The sequence below is a fragment of the Charadrius vociferus genome, unplaced genomic scaffold (genome assembly GCF_000708025.1).
Source record: "Charadrius vociferus isolate BGI_N301 unplaced genomic scaffold, ASM70802v2 scaffold1039, whole genome shotgun sequence".
In the NCBI taxonomy this organism is placed as follows: domain Eukaryota; kingdom Metazoa; phylum Chordata; class Aves; order Charadriiformes; family Charadriidae; genus Charadrius; species Charadrius vociferus.
The window spans coordinates 732,407-749,493 of NW_009650167.1; the positions used below are offsets into that span (position 1 = coordinate 732,407).

Sequence of the window (17,087 nt, forward strand, 5' to 3'; positions counted from 1 at the left end):
CGCCGGCCTGGCCGTCGCCGACCTGCTGCTCGCCCTCCTCGTCCTGCCCCTCTATGTCTACTCCGAGGTGAGGCTGCCCGGGGGGGCGGCGGGGGTCACCGGTGGGACTGGGGGTTGTGGCTTTTGTTCCCGGGGATCCTCAAAGCGCCTGGGCTGCGGGGGGCGATCGGCAAGAGACCAGGTATCGAGGGTTTAAAGCCCCTCTGCGGGTTTGTTCGCCACCTCCATCCCTCCGGTCCGGATCCCTGCCCTCGGGGCAGCCCCTGCCCTCCTGCCCTGGTCCCCTGCTCCGCTGCAGGGATGCGCCTTTCAAACCGCCGCGGCTTTTCCCTCTTAGTCCCCCGTGGCATCGCTGCTGCCTGCGGTGCAAAACCCCCGCAGGACCGCGAGTGATGGAAGCGGCAGCCGCTTTAGTGCAAGTTCGGGGGCTCCCCTGTCGTTTGCCCGAGCAATTGCCGAGCTGCAGACGCACCGAGTGGAGCTGATGCACCGGCGTGTCTGCCCCAGGCTGGGTCAGCAGATCTGGGGAGCCCTTGTGTGGCACACTTCCCAGGTTGCCATCAGCAAACGGTTAAAAAGGGGTAGAGAGCTCCTGTGCTGTGCTCTTTGGTAACAATAGAGATCTTTAGCCAGGAAACAGGTTTCCATGTTGAGCTGAGTAGGGGAAGCTGTCTTTTTAGGGAGCTAGATGGGATTTGGTCAGCCTACATCAAGGTGGCTTTGGTCGGCTTGCTGCAGAGCTCTTCCTTGCAGATTCTCTGGTTCTTGCAGGCCTGACCCTGCATGCAATGGTGGTCATGGAGAGCCACCTTGGGGACTTTGGGTCAGGCTTTCTGTTCACCTCCAAAACCTGTTCACCTCTGAGACTGTGACAGCAAAACAGGAGCTCCTGAGGTTGACAGGTTTTACATGTGTCTCTGCCTCTCTGTAAAAGGAATATAAATGTTTACTGCCAGAGGATTGATAACGCCTTGAGATTGCGGGGGGATTTGTTGGACTGGGGTGAGGAGGCTCACTAGAGCCTGCCCGTAAAAAAAATCTTTCCCTGCTCAAGTGGATGAAAGCACCCACAGGCCAAAATAGCAGCTGTGTTGGACTTGCCCTGGTGGTAGCTGGTGGTGTGGAAGAAAGGGGAGTCCTCTTCCCAGATGTGGAGAGAGCCAGGATGCAACCTTGTGCGCAGTGAGCAGCCCCAACAAGCTGTAGTCTGGGGACTTGGTGTGTGCAGGGGTGTCAGATGAACCTTGCGTTTTCTGATAGCCACATGATTTGTAAGGTTCCTTAAGCGCTTCCTCAGGGAGCGAAAGTGGCTGTCCCCATGCCTGAGACCAGGTGGTGTTCCCATCCTTGAAGGCTAACACAAGAGCGTACCAGCAGTGTTCAGGCGCCAGCGTCTCCCCTTCTCTCCACTGCCCGGGCTGCCGCTCAGCGCCTGACTGGGATGGGCCTATGCTTTCTTAAGCACTGAAGGCTGCGGATTAGAGCTTAGGATGCTTTTAGCCTCTCTACCTGGTCCTAGGATTTTGCAGGACACTGTGACCTCTCTGGAGACAGAGGTATTCTGGAGGGATGGGTTCATCTGGGTCACTATTAGATTCCCCGCTCTTCTCACTGTACTGATAGGAGCCCTCTTGTGCTGTTTGGATTTAGTGGTTTTGCTTTTCCATTGTTGAATCAGTTTTGGTGGTTAGAAAGCTTCTGTCTTCATGATTCTCCTCTGCTATTTCTTGCTAATTGGAATTCCCTTTTTTCTTGCTCTTTCTGTTTAATCTCCAGGCCTCCAGTTCCTGATTCTGTAGGCACCACCCCCCCCCCCCCCCCCGCGGTTTTCTCTAGCCAGCAGGCTTGAGTTTTGCTGTCATATGTAAAATGCAGTTTAACATACTCTAGGGCACCTCTGAAAATGTTTCCAATTGGGCATGAGCATCGCAGGGCTTTCCTTGGGTACCACAGACATCCCACAAATTCTGGATGCTCAGGCAATGGGTGTTCAGCCCTGTATGAGCTTTAAAAACCTGGGCTGTCCAGCCTGTGCCTTAGCTGTCATCATACTTTGTGCGTTTGCTTCCGTGGCTGTTCATAAACATCAGTTATGTGGTAAAATTCCATGTCTCTACACCTGGGTTATTAAACAACAGGGAATGAAGATGGCATATGACAGAATTGTCTTTCGCTCCAACTTCTGCAGGTCCTGCAAGAAGGACATGTTTCAGAGGCATAAGAGACCCTGTAAAAAGAGCATGCAGCAGGGTCTGCGCTCCTCCCACTGCGGTCACGCACAGCGTGGGTGTGGAAGGTGCTGTGCAGGTATGGAGAGAAAAGCAGCACTGTGCAACAGTCAGCCTCCTCGAGCAGGCAACAGTGTGTGGAAACGTAGGGCAGCTGAGGTGGTTTGTGTCAAAGCAGCACCCACTTTGTGCCTGGAAGTTTCTGTGTGGGCTCAGTCCATAGTGCCTGTGTTCATTTTTAATAATCTCCTGCATGCTGGTGCAGGATTTGCAGCTCATTTGGTTTTGAAATACGCTAAGGAAAAGCTAGAGTAGCCATTGAGTCAGTGCCAGGGGAAAGAATTTTTGAACTTTTATGCTCGTTGGTTTTTTCTTTCCTTGGAGGCAAAAGCGAAAACTGTAGATCAGAATCAGATGCGGGGGCTGGGGGTGCAAAGTATAGTGATTGCTGCTGTTTAAAACTAGCTTGATTTCAACTTGCATTCTGTACCATTGTGTTCAGCCACTGAAAATGTGGCATGGACAGTCCTGAATGTTCAGTTCAACCTTTATTCTTGGTGTGGGGTTTTTTGTTTGGTTGGCTTTTTTAACTTAAGTACAGCTCCTGACAGAGTAAGGGTGGACTTTGAGGGCTCACTGGAAAACTTGAAAACCAGCTAAGAGGGTGGTTTTTTTGCTTCTTGTTTAACAGGAACAGAACAATAAACTCTGACCACTTCTTTCATCCAGCAGGCGAAGCTTGGTCTTCATGTGCTTTTCTCCTGTGAGATGGCTCCTTGTGTTAGGTTTTTAGGAACATCCCTCCTAGTCAAGGGTTTAGAAGACAGCTGGAGGGATTTAACTTTTCAGGTGACATCTAACATCCCCACAAAACAACAGGTCTCCCACAAGCTTCAGTGGGGATGGGATTCCTTCCTGTGAGATGTGGATTATCCTTTGCTGCTGTTCACAGAAGCCTGAGCACAGTGGGAGAGGCCTTGATCTTGATTGTTATTTCTAGTTGTTAAGAAAGCTTATTCCAATGTGTTAGCAGCATTTGTTGACACATACTCTCCTTTTGTACTTCTGAAAGAGCCAGCACAACTTTTTTGTCACAGCTAAACTCTTACTCCATGGTGAGGATTTGGAGGTCTTGACTGTAGGAAGCCAGATAGTGTGTTAGTTCTCGCTGGATGTCCCTTGTTTGTACCTGCAGGGTTGCAGGATTGCTGAAAGCAGGTACTAGACAAGGAGGAAATTGGCGTGTACGGTCACAACTCTCTTTCCTGTACCATTTCACAGTCACTGTGGTCTTGACTAGAACCAGAGCTTGGCAGAATGGCAGGGAAATGGGGCTATCCCCTGCAAACCTCCCCTAGTCCTCTCCTCGCATGTGCAGCTTAGGGGAGAAGCACCACAGTGGTGCGATGGCTTTCTGACGGTGAGCAGGAGATGGTGTCTGTTACTCCTGGCCAGTTGTGGTCCTGTTCTGTTAGGCTCCCTCAACCAATATAAAAACGGACAGTCCTTGGCTGAGTGAACTTTCTTTGGAAATAGGGCAGTGTTGTAGGAAATCAGTATCTCCCACTGAACTGTGGCTCTCTCCAGGCATCTGGGAAAGCCTGTAGACCTCTTCTCCCCACAGACCAGCCTTCTCTGTGTGAAATGAACGTTTTCCCCTGAGTCCTGCCCTAGCCTAAATCTCTAGTGTTCACTCTGCATTGTTGGGAGCTCTTCAGGCTGTATGTCTTTCCTCATTAATTTGTCCTGTCAAATTTACCTACCTTAGCAGCTCAAATTAATGCTTGGAGCCTTAATGAGAAAGAATGTTAAAACTGATGGGATGAAGCTGGCCTTCCATAAATCCAACTGTTGCTGTCATTTGTCAGTTCTGATCCTCCACAACCTGATGTAACCAAGAAGCACCCTGCGGATGGGAAGGGAAGAAACATTCGCTTTCCACCGGCTTAGAGCATCTGTTTCCAAACTGAACAGCTCCTGAGACTGTGGACGTGAGGTGAATTCCTGACAGGGCAGTGTTTACAGCCAGTTCCTCTTTTGCAGAAATACGCCATCTTTAAAGAAAACCAGATGAACTTCTGTACCCTGATCATTCCTTATTCTGTTTGGAGTGCTGGTTTTGATGGAGGTGGATTAGTGCTGTTTGCCATTTGTCTTGTTAGCTGCTGCTGCATGGCGGTGACTGAGCCAGTGTGCAGGTATCAGTATGTACACAGGCAATCATGTGCCAGATCTTAGTGTGGTGATGCAGACGTGCCCAGCGCTTTCCAGTGAACATGTTCAAACACAGAACAAAGACATGTTCTCATGTTTGCCAGTTGTTAATTACCACACAGCAGGCTGCCCTCATATGCAGAAGGCATTTATCTTCCAACTTGCTCAGGAATCTCAGCTCTTAGCTGTATGACAGGAAGAGGTAAAAATCCATGGGGAAGCTAGACTGCTCTTCAGCAGCCTTATCGCTCTGATGAAGCTCTCTCCGAGCAATCAATCCAGTGCCAGTAATGCAAGGATGATGGGAAGTAAGGGGAAGGAGGTGGCCTGGGGTGCTCCCAGGGGTCCACGATAATTCCCCAGGAGCGAACGTTTACTTTTGTGTGAAGAGAGGCCGGGAGAAGATACCAGAGTCTGCCTGGAGCATTGATGGCGCTGAAAACGGGGGTTATCGCTCCCCTGAGGCAGTGAGGACACATGAGAAAGCAGAGCTACGAGGTGCTGTGGAAGTACTGCAGATACCTTCAGTCTCCCAGTGGCTTTGCCCACTAGAAATCTGGAGGGAGGGAAGGAGTTTCATGGCTACAAAGGCTTGTCTTTGTGTTTAACCAAAGACTGTGACAATGGCAGGAGCCACAGCAGCAGGTTATATAGTCCTCATTAACTGGAGGCATTCCCAGCAATTAGGGCAGGCGCCAGGCTTAGCAACTTCCACTCTTGTACTCTGCTGTAGAGCACACCTCCGACCTGCCTCGCTCTGCAAGCTGCTCCTCTGATCAGCTCCCGTTAATCCAGGCTGAGTGCTCGAGCCGTGAAAGGGCGCTCAGCTGCGGGCAGGAGCCATGGAAGGCATCCTTACGTAAACATCTTTGCCTCTAAGATCTGTGTAATTCATTACGAAAAAGAGGAAAATGGTTTTAGCAGATCTGTGTGTTTACCTGGCTCCTTCTACAGGTCAGGGAAGATGAGTCTTTCCAAGCAGGCGCTCTGCCTTGCAGACCCTCAGAGCGATAGAGCAGCCAGTACTAATGACACAAGCTGTTTTCTTGGTGGGGATGCTGCTGTTCTGCAGAAAACTTTCAGGCTGTCAGTGTACCGCTGGTATAGAAAGATCTCTTTTTTGCAGCATGTCATGTGCCTGCAATGGGGCTTTTCTGAGGAGAGACCTCTATCCTCCTCTACATTTTCTGTGACTCTCTGTGAACGCCTGTCATCCTTTTTGCAGTAGTATTCAAGATTAGCCTTTCCTGGAATCTTACAGCTTTACTGGAAATAGATGTTCTTCTAGGCCTGACTGAAGGTTGAGCCACAGAGTTTCTGCACAGAACACTGGGGAGGCGATACAGGCAATTAGATACCAGTGCTAAGGACTTCATTTTCAGTGACCAGTAACCATGGGGAAGTGTCTTCGGGCCCTCATAGTGTTTCAGACTTGCTTGTCATTTCTGAAAAACCTTGACCTCAAAGATTTAAGTGAAGAAAAGACGTTAGAGCAGACGTGAGGCCACCTTTGTCTTGTGTCCTACTCCCTCTCCCCTTGCAGGCTGCATTGTGTCTTCTGGAGAATGCAGCAGTCATCACGGCTCATGAAAAAAGTCCCAGAGTCAGCTTCTTGTGGGCATTTGGACAATTCTTTGACTCTGATGCTGGACTTTGTCCACTTGCAAGGATTATTACTCTTCTTATTGGTGTCGTAGCCTTCTCAGCAGGCCTGGGCTCTTCAGATTAGTGCTTTCAGTCTCTCCGTGCTATGTGCTTGAGCTGTGGCCTCGCTGAGGTCTTGTTTGGAAATTCAGCTGGGCATCTCCTAACTCACCTTTGGGCTGCTGTTGCCTGGGTATCTTATTTCAGATGCCATCACCACCAAAGACCAAAGGATCGATTGTGCACTGTGCTTCTTAGCGAGCCTGTTTGCAGGGCTGGCAAGAGAGGCGGGTACGAAGCTGCCGTGTGGTGCTGTGCAGAAGCATGTGGCAGGACTGAGACAAGAGCTGTTATCATAGGAAATGACACCAAAACCTTTGGCCCTGTCCTGGCTCATGCCCTCAGGAGCACTGGCGGTGTAAGAGCTCTTCTGGCATCATGCATGTTTGCGAGAAAGCAGATTTTTTCTGTCAAATCAGCTGTTCTTACGAATAAGGACATCAAAATGACCTGACGAGGAAGGCAGCCTGAAAGGGTGTTTGAGAAGTCACATCTGTCTCCCACCATCCACCAGCCTATAAAATCTTTTCAATAACCTCTTTGTGTTCTTTGTAGGAAGCAGTCAGATTTGTTCCTCCTTTGCACATAGTGGTTGATCCCAAACGCAAATGCCGTTTGTAGTGAGATACTGGTATCTTGTAAGAGACCACAGTGACTGCATGTAAATTTACTGGCGTTCCCAACCTTGGTCGGTTAAACAAAGCAGCCAGTCTGCACCTGGAATATCGCTTTGGAACGGGTCTGGCTTGTGGCCAGAGCGGCAATCATTATCACCTTCATATAAGGCCTCCTTGTCTGCCGTGGAGCACTGAGCGAAGGGCAGAGCGTGACCCTCCCTGCCACACACACCGAGTTTTCTATCTTCTTCCAAGAGGTGATGCCTGGAGGTTTTGAGCGTGGTGGTTAACATGCCCAACCTCACCTATTGAAGGCTCAGACTATGCTCTTGCCAGAGCTGTGCAGAGCAGATCATCAGCCTTAAAAAAGTGGTAGCAGGTAGGCTGGCTTGCGCGGTTATATTTGCAGCTTTGTTTTATTTTGTTAAGGGAGATGGTTTACCTGGAGAGCATCTGTTTTGCTGTGCAGCGATAGCTGTCTATGTCCTCAGCACCAGCACCACTGGTCGCGCGTCACTGGAGGAAAACAAGGGGCCTTGCACTGAAAAAGCAGAGAATGCAAAAAAGCCGATGGAAGTGGAGTTGCTCTGGAGCACTTCTTAAAGGCAGCTTGAGCTGTTTATGATCCCTAAAGCTTTACACTGTTGTACCTTGATGGGCTAATCTTCTGCAACCTCCTGTAATTAGGTACCACTTAATCATATGACCCAGCAAAGCCAGCTATGCCTCTAATCCAAAGTCACTCACCCATCAGAGAGGTTCTTGGCACATTTTGTTATGGTGGGTGGGCAAAAACATGGTATAATGGCAAGTCCTCTCCCAGCACTTTCCCTAGAGTCAGAGTCTTGGGGGTTGGTGGGGAAAGGGAAGAGTTTGTAGCATTTTCTGAGTACCCAACTTGAATCTCACAGCAAAGACTGTGTCCTCTGAAGGTGCTGCAGCCTGAGAGCTCTTGTCCTTTTCAGAATCAATTAATTCCCTAAAATCACAAATGGGTTTTGAAAACTGTAGCCCAGAATCAAATTTTCCGTCTCAAAATCTGAACTGAACCTGTCAAGATCCCAGTAAGCTTGGCAAAAATTTGAAGGTTTTTTTTCCGATTTGGATCCCAAATTCAGTTTGGGGTGACTGATCTGTGCTAAAGGCTGAATGAAGCATTCCGGTCGGAGTCCAGCCCTCCCCTGGAGGTTCGGGCTACCTCTCAAGGAGATGGCTATATAAAAATAGCCAGTTTCTTCAGTCTACTTTGGCTTTACAGCTCCTCTAATCATAATCCCATGCATGACATCATTACTGCCTGATATTAATCCATGCAGAGCTGCCTGCCCCTGTTCCTGGCAGGGCTTTCTACACCTGCCCAGCGTTACATGGCGAGTGTTACCCAACATTTTTGTGCTGGGATGAATAAAACCAGACCCCGCTGTTTAGCATCCGTTCATGGACAAATCTGTACCCGCTCCCTGGACCACGCACCAGGGCAGCGCAGTGAGGCTGTGTGAGCACCGGCCGACTGTTGCTGTAGGGCAGTGTGGGGTCTGGAGAGCGGCTGTGGTGCAGCCATGGAGGTGCCCGGCTCACCCCTGGAGTGCCCCGGCTGGCCACCTCCATGCGCGGCACCGAAGATGTGCCTCATTTGCTCTTCAGCCTCGGTCATGTTACCCACGTGTAGGTGCTGGGAGGTGACACCTGCTTCCCTGGGTGCCTTTCTTTTGGGTTAGACTAAACTAAATCCCTTTTTCCTGTTTCTCCTGGTTTAGAAGCAAATACAGAAACGTTCTAATTATTTCTTGTCTCACCTTCATCCCATCGCTCCTCACTTTGCACTGGCATGTGGGTCGAACTCCTCTCTGCACCCTTGGGAACTCCTCCGCTGTCCCCACGCGGGTCCCAGGCATTTTGCTCACTCTCCTGAGTTGCTGAATTGCTTTTTTTGGCTCCCCGCTCTCATTTCTTAACAACTGCCTCCCCGGCTGGTCAGTGGATTTCTGTACCAAAGCGGTTGTTAGGGAGCTGAAGCAGGAGGGGGTGGCAGGGGTCATGCTCCGCAGCCGGGTCGTGGCGGGGGATCAGTGCAGCCACTGGGGACAGCTCTGCCCGCACTCCTGCGATGCGTTGGGGACATCCCAGGCTGGGCACAGCCGCACGGCCTCTGAGCAGCTTCACCTGTGTGTGTATGACAGCTATTCCGTAAACATGAATACACAGTATATAATAATATATTACATATGGCTTATGTATTTTACTACATATTACCATAATGTAGCATAAATAACATAGAAATTATTTATGTATGTTCTATATTATATTGTTATATATTAATGCATGGTATAATACATAATATTAATACATTGATAAATAATATGGATAAAAATACATGTATATAAAATAGAAGAAAGTTTCTGGGACTTAGATATAAATATATATAAAAATAATTTTAATCTAGCACATTATAGATAAAAATATATTGTAAATCATATATATTACATGTAGCAATATATATTCTAGTAGTATTTAGTATATATAAAATATGTATCTTTATAAAAGTAAGAGTATATATAGTGTTTGATATTTTGCAAAGTCCCAGGGGGATTCTATATTTATGTTTATTTGGATACAATCTAATTTTTAATAATAAATGTAATAACTTTAAATCTAATTTATAAATATACATATATTATATATAGCATATTATATAGAAATATATGGATAAGTTATACATAATGTACAAAATGTTACATATTGCATTGATATATAATACATACTATAGAAAAACATTTCAAAGCCCCATTTATGCACAACATATATATATGTTTACTATATTCTATATCTTATATTACAGCAATATATAGTATATAGCTTATTAGTATTATTATATATGTATACTATATAATTTTATACATGTGTTTATTCTATATAATATATAAAGAATATATACATGTTCTGTGTGTATGGGACTTTGCAACGGGGCTGAGCTCTGTGGCTGTGCTCTGACCCTACCTGGCAGTGGTTTGGTGACACCGGTGTGGCTCTTCTCCCCCGGGACGCAGCACTGGGCCGTTGGGTGAGGCTGGAGCAAACGGGGCTGCCGGGAGGGGACAGGAGCGGGAGCTGAGGGGCTCCTGGCCCTGGGCAGAGGCGTTCCCGCGAGCCGGTGGTGCTTTGTGCAACAGCTCAGCTCCTTGAATTCTGTCGTAGGCCTGTTTAGGGGGTGACCACAAGCTTCTGTGGTCAGACGGAGAGGGTCAGCTTGAGCTGAGTGGGGTTTTGAGCCCTCTTTTATTGTCAGGGAAAAACAAAAAGGCACCATCTCTTGCGCTAAAAGTAGAATTTTTATAAAAATTCTGTTTGTGGTATCGTTCTAGAGGCAGTTGTCCTGGTGCCAGGAAAGGAAGCTGAATTCAGTGCAGCAGCGTTGGATGCACAAGGGTCTGGCCAAGTGTTTGGTGCCATGTGCGAAGAAGGGTTTAATGAATCCTCACTTATTTCTGTGCTCCTTGAGCTTTTCCTTCCATTCCCATTTTCCAACAGCCGGGTTCACAGCACACTGCTGAGCAAATGTTCCTGTTCCATAAGCTGGTATTGACAAACCGTAAACCCGTCGGCATTTTCTGGCTTTGGTGGTTTGGTTTGGTTTTTTTTCTGAGTAGTATTTGGGATGCAATAGTGTAGATTTTTAACTGGTATCTTTTGTATAGCAGGGTCAGCACGTCCAAGTAATACAGACCAATGACACACATCTGGTCACGTCCTCTCGCTGGCAGCACTTCTGCTTTGCCCTGAGTGCCTGCAATTGTATAGAGAGTGAACGAGAGATTACACCTGAGTAGGTTGAACACAGTCTGAAGAGGCTGGCCTTGTGCTTAGCGTGACCAAATGAAACAGTTGTGTAACACACAGAAACTAGTCACGGCGTCTGCAAACAGGACGTTGAGCAGTTTGGACATGAAAAATGGAAGAGGAGCTTCATGCTCCGTCACTGCAGTGACTGACTAAGAGTGATGCTGTGCAGCAAATGCTCAGCCCTGAGTTGCTGAGGAGATTTTGGGGCAGGGAGTTTGATGAGTGTGGGGGTTTGGCGCCTGCTGGCTGTCACTCTGCACTAACCAGGGCTGCCCTGTGGCCATTACTCTGCCCAGTACAACTTGCTTGGCGATGCTCATGGTCAGTGGGCTCAATTCTCCCACCAGGCCAGAACCACAAAGCCCCAGGCAAACTGTGAGCACTTGCGTCGGGCTAATTCCTGTGCGCCGCTGCTTTGCTGGGAGGGGAGTAGCGTGCCATGGGCAGGACTGCCCGACGCAGGCCGCTTGTTTCGAGGGAAACAGGAGTGGCTGAGGCGCCCAGGCACAGCGTTGTTCTGCATCATCTTAAAGGCAGTGGGAGATGGCATTTGCTTACCCTGGCGATCTTTTCAGTTCCAGGGAGGCGTGTGGTCCCTCAGCACGGTGCTGTGCGATGCCCTGATGACCATGGACGTGATGCTGTGCACGGCCTCCATCTTCAACCTCTGTGCTATCAGCGTGGATCGGTAAGTGCCTTCCTCCTCCTCGTGCCAGAGGAGGGAGCGCTGTGTCCTGGCATCAAGCTGCTTCCACACATGCCCTCGCAAGGCTCCTGTGTGGGGAGGTCGGATCCTGCTCCCCCTCAGGAGGGTGTTCTGCACTGCCATCCTCCCCCATCACCGCCTTTGTGTGTCCCATCAGTACCCTCGCAGTGGCCAAGCTGAAAGCACAGTTGTGCACCAGCTGGTTCTCAGCTGTCCGTTTGGGTGCTCTTCTGGGGGGAGACTGGTTGTAGCCCAGGCCTTGGCCATGTCAGTAAATTAACAGGGGGGGAAGGACAGTGGCAAGCAGCTTTGGGACCACTCATACTAGGACTGACTCACCTGGGGTCTGTATTGGCAGGTTTATCGCTGTTTCAATCCCACTGAACTACAACCGGCGACAAATCGACCTGCGGCAGTTGATCCTTATATCTACCACCTGGATATTCGCCTTTGCTGTAGCATCCCCAGTCATATTTGGCCTCAACAACGTCCCAAACCGGGACCCCAGCTTGTGTCAGCTGGAGGATGACAACTACATCGTGTACTCCTCCATCTGCTCCTTCTTCATCCCTTGCCCTGTCATGCTGGTGCTCTACTGCGCCATGTTCCAAGGACTCAAGCGTTGGGAAGAAGCCAGGAAATCCAAGCTGAGGGGCAGCATCTACGGGGCCAACAGGAAGCTCTATCACCCCTCAACCTTCATTGAGCGAGAGCAGACCGGACTGGAGCCAGAGGAGTGCAACCCTTACGCCCGCTCTGACCACCCTGGGGACTGTGTGATGAACAATGGGATCCAGACTGTCTCCTACCCACACCTCAAGTACCCACACCCAGGACACAGGCGGAAGCGGGCCAAGATCAACGGCCGGGAGCGGAAGGCCATGCGGGTGCTGCCTGTTGTTGTCGGTGAGTAGCAGTTGGTGACGGCTGGGGAAGGGTGGGAAACGTGCCGCGTTGTCCTGCAGCAGGGGTCGGTCTGGCAGGACTTGTTTGAACCTGGCAAAAGGAACGCACACTTTGCTGACTGCCCTACCGGGAGCCACACTGCCCAGGCACGGGTGCTTGGGCAGCAGTGAGAGCCGTCATGCTGAGTACCATGCTTTCTCCTTGCTGGAGGAGGTGAGGGGAAGATAAAAAGCCTCCCTCTCCATCACATGTGGACTCCTTTTAACACCCATCCCTCCCCTTGTTCCTGTGCAACAGCCTGGTTGAGGCTTAAGACGTGCCGTACCCATCTCTAGTGGTGAGAGGAGGTTTATCCAGTGCCTCTCTTAGTGTTCCTTTGCAATAGGAAGGAGCAGTGCTAACAAACACCACGCTTGGGAAAGAACATACATACTGTGTTAATAATCCAACCTTTTCTTCAAAGGTAAACCTGGTATCTTAAATGTAAATCCAAAACAATACATAACTCAGACTTTTCAGCAACGTTTTGAACAAGAAAGACATCCTAAATTTTTTTGTCTGGGCGCAAGCCCAGCTCCGCATGTCAGCACATCGTCTGCTGCTTTTTCCCTAAGCACTCTGAGCTGTCTCTCTTCTCATTTGGCCCAGGCTGCATTTCTTAAATTAAACCCTTTTTTAATATTCACATCACCTTCTCTCTTTCATGTCCTCCTGGCAGGTGCTTTCCTCTTCTGCTGGACTCCTTTTTTTGTGGTCCACATTACCAGGGCTCTCTGCAAGTCCTGCACCATTCCCACTCAAGTCACCAGCACTGTCACTTGGCTGGGTTACGTCAACAGTGCTCTCAACCCCATCATTTATACTGTTTTCAACACGGAGTTCAGGAACTTCTTCCGCAAAGTCTTGCACCTCTTCTGCTGAGCCCACCGGGACTGGTGGGGAGAAGGAACGCCCAGGCTATTTTTTGTATAGTTCATTAAAGACCTATTTCTGCCTAAAGTCTGCTGTCTTTGTTGGGGAGGAGGGGAAGAGGAGAGATGGTGCTAAAGGATGCTGTTCCCAGCTCTTTGTGATAAGAAGTTACAGGTGAGTACCAGTGGCTACAGCTGGGGTACTGTCCCCAGTGCAAACTGCAGGTGTAGCCACTTTTGTGACACTTGGTGGTTGATCTAAGTGGCAAGAGACACTAGAGGACAGCAGGGATGGTTCTCAGAATAGCTCTTGCTTTAGACTTAGGTGTTTGGTCTGGTTTGGGCTTCTCGTAGCTGGCACTAAGCGAAGTAAAACACTCCTCATCCCTGCCATGATCCAGGGAGGCAGGAGAGCTTTGAAGCTTGCAGCTGCTCTGGCCCCGAGTGGCAGACAAATTCCCTGCTCTCACCCCTGCACGGGGGGAATCCTCCCAGCGCCGCCTCAAGACATGTTACTGCAGGAACCCTCCCTTACTGCAGCCCAGCCTGGCAGCGGCCCGTCTCCACCCATTCCATATGATTTAAACCATGGGGACAAACCATGCTGATGAGTGCAGAGCAAAATCGAGCCCTGCTGATGCATGGTAGGACACACTGTGTGTCTCAGAGCCGGGCTGCCTCCTTCGCCCCGGCAGAGAAACCCCCTGGGGTGCAGGAAAGGGCAAGTGCAGTACTCCATCCCTCTTCAGTCCACTTCAGTTCAGAAGTGGCTCTGGGCAGAGCGGTATCCTCGCACAGACTGATGAGGATCATAAATTATATTCTTTTTGAATCATTTTACTCACAGCATGGCTGTGCTGGAGCAGGGCCCCGTGTGCCGCTTGAGCTGCTTTCAGCTGGCTCTGGGCCTGCCATGGACTCTGCCTGCTGCAGCGGCATTTACCACCATTACTGTGAGGTAACATGGACAGGAGTCTGGCAGGAACAAAGGCTGTTAAGCTCATTTCCAGATGTTCACATGCCAGATGAGCGTGTATCTAACTACCCGTGCAACCTCCTTCCCCTCGATAATTTTAAATCCAAAGACCGAAGTCCTACAAAAAAACCCAAAACAACAACCAAAAAAACCAAACAAGCGCAAAGAAAAGAGCCCCGTGCAGTATCGCTGACCCCCTCGGGGCCGGAAGGCTTACCCTGGCCGAGAAATGCCAAAGTTTGGTCAAGACCTGGAGAAATCTAAAGCAATTGCAGTGGGGTAGCGCCGCTCTGTAACCCCACGGCTTGAAGTGCAATGGCCTTTCACCACGCACTAGACAGACAAGTACTGCTCATCCCTCCCGGCACCCGCTGCGCCGGGCTGATGAGAGACCTGAGCAGGGCTGAGGGCTCGCAGCCGCCTTGCTCATTACCAGCGCACAAAACAGCCGCCTCGCCTTGCTAATTGTTCTATTTTCCCTGCTTGGGAATGGCGACGGGTCACGCTGAGGCTGCTGGTGCGCAGGGCACGCAAGGCTGAGTGTCGCAAGGTCCCTGTAAGGCTGCATGTGGCTGCCTAGTAGGAATTTTGACCCACCCAAAGGCACAATGGTGTCATTGCTCCAGAATTCCTTACCAAGCCGTATGATACCTGCAGGGAACCATTTCCAGCCTGCAGGAAAAAATCCTGTATACCTTTTGGTAATGCTGAGCGCAGTGACACCGAGGGTAGCTAGAGGGAGCAGCTAATGCTGCTCTCTGAGGCTGAGGGGGGAAGAAAATTATTATTGCACAAACTAGCAATCTTCTCCGTAATGATTTTTGTATTGGGTTGTTGCTTTCCAAGGGGTAATATGTTTACTTAGAAACAAAAGGAAAAAAGTACTGCAGGGAGGTCTGAAGCTTTTCGTTGACTAAGAATAACAATTGCGCCATCAATTTATCATCAACTAATAAACATACAAAATTCCCAGTGATCATATTGTAAATTTTTGAGTTCTGTAGTTTGCCACTGTGGTGGGGCACAGCCGCCCCAGACACCAGGGCTCTGATGGGAAGCTCCGCAAGAGCTTTAATTACACATTAGTCATATCTACAATTTTTTCATTTAGGAAAGTTGCTCCTCTCTCTTCCAAATATTCTTTCCCTTAAAAGGTGCAGTACAGTCACAAGTCAGACAGTAACCAAGGCTCAGCTACACTCAGCCATGAGCTATTTAATAAGGACAGTGGAGGACTTTGCATTTGTGTAAGTTGTTGCCCCATCACCGACACAAGCAGGAGACCCGGCAAGCTCGAGTACCTGGTAACTCAGCTCACCTCTTCACGTAGCTGTACTTGTCCTTGAATCCACACAGAGCTCTGGTTCTCAAACCAGCAGTGCTGTACAGGGACGGTTCTCTGTGGAGAACACAAAGTGAGCCAAAGGAGTGAAGCGACAGCAATATTATTCAACTGAAAGCTGTGGTTGACATTGAAAGTGCAGCTTTAGCGCTCCAAAGGTGCCACTTCAGAGCCAACCTTCGCTGCATTCTAATGCGAGACTAATTCTAATGCTGCTGTCTCGCCCTCCTTTATTTGAGGAGCAACTCATCCACCGATTCACTACGCTGTGGCTTGGCAGTCTTCTCAGCGGACAGCGCCTCTGCTTGCAGACACCAGCGCTAAGAGGGGTTCGGACTGAAGCAGCAGCACTGCTTGCTGCCTGCCTGGCCGACAGCGGGAGGAACCAACTCACCGTCTGGAGCACATAGACCTCCACGGCGGCGCCGCCGTGCCGGGCGCTTGGCGCCTACTGCAGGGTGCTGCTGAGGTTGGGCACTGGAAACAAAGGGGTGGTGTAGCCCAACAGCGGCGTGAGGTGTTCAATGTTCTGCACTGTTCCATGGGTAAATGGGCAATAGACGGAGGCCAAGAAACACTGTAAATTAGCTGTATTACTGCAAGCTCAATTAAGATTGTCTTTGCAATTAGCTAATTGTCTTTAAGCTTTAGAAAACAGGCAATCATAATTTAACAGTGTGAGAAGAACTATTACAAATACTGAAGTATTACTCCGGGAAGCAGGAGGAGTGAGCGTTTTGCTCTGGGAACCTAAGGAATTGCCTGTTCTTTCCTTCCCGGGAGTTGTACATGGGTAATTTCTGTTCTCATCCTGCTTCAGTTCCTGCTTGGCTTTACTGTGGAGACCAGTTTCCTTTGGCAGAGGCCAGCACGCTGCTGCCTCCCCTCTGCCGATGCCAATTCCTCACCCTCCATGGGCAGCAGTCCCTCCTGCCACGGTGCTGCCTGCCTTCCCCACGCCGCTCTGTGTTAGAAGAAATAACTTTTCCAGTAAACAGCCAAACCGATATCCATCAGCTGCCACCAACCTGTGCTGGAGACCTGTCACCCACCCTCCGTGGACAGGTCCCGCCTGCTGATGGGCACTCCGGAAGGGAGACATCAGCAGCGCAGCAAATGCTCTAAGAGGTGATAAACCAGCTTCCATCTCCTTGTAACACACGGAGCGTAATGGAACAGGACTTCTAAGATTCCCAGAGGAAGGAATGGACTTGTCAGAAACCACTAGTGTATGACTTCAGTATTTTCCATCATGTTTTTCTCTGTTGTTACTGTCCTGCAACTCTGGATAGAAATTTCTCCTTTTGACAGCATTTATGATGCTGGATTGGGTCACTCTGTGATTCAGAGGTGACGCCCCTTGGAGTGGAAGCTGAACAATAATCCTCCTTGCCCACGGACACTAAATCCCAGCAAATAACCAGACAGGACAGGTAACGCCTCACAGCTGCTATGCCTGAGGTTTAAAAAACAACCAACCAACCAGAGGTGTGCATGTCTACTGCGAGTCCTCCAGCCTGGGGCGTTAATCTTCAAACATGAATAAAGGCGGCTTGATCAGCCTAAATTATTAAAGAAGTACATTAATAATTAAATTATTTTGTTGCCGTGAATGAAGCAAATCCCTTCCTCGTACTCACCAC

The 17,087-nt window shown here is 49.5% G+C and overlaps 1 protein-coding gene across 1 annotated transcript; it reads left to right on the top strand.

Moving 5' to 3' along the window:
* The first annotated feature begins 6 nt into the window (after positions 1-6).
* Positions 7-13,211, top strand: DRD4 (dopamine receptor D4). Its single transcript, XM_009892431.1, has 4 exons — positions 7-67; positions 11,179-11,291; positions 11,668-12,215; positions 12,934-13,211. Exons 2-4 carry the CDS (start codon positions 11,227-11,229, stop codon positions 13,134-13,136), a joined length of 816 nt encoding a protein of 271 aa, XP_009890733.1. The 5' UTR covers positions 7-67; positions 11,179-11,226; the 3' UTR covers positions 13,137-13,211.
* Positions 13,212-17,087: the final 3,876 nt, after the last annotated feature.

Excerpts from the sequence above, each read along its gene's own strand:
- DRD4 (XM_009892431.1), top strand. The coding sequence starts at position 11,227 with ATGACCATGGACGTGATGCTGTGCACGGCCTCCATCTTCAACCTCTGT. Across the intron at positions 11,292-11,667 it reads TGTGCTATCAGCGTGGATCG|GTTTATCGCTGTTTCAATCC; the intron begins GTAAGTGCCTTC and ends CTGTATTGGCAG. Across the intron at positions 12,216-12,933 it reads GGTGCTGCCTGTTGTTGTCG|GTGCTTTCCTCTTCTGCTGG; the intron begins GTGAGTAGCAGT and ends TCCTCCTGGCAG.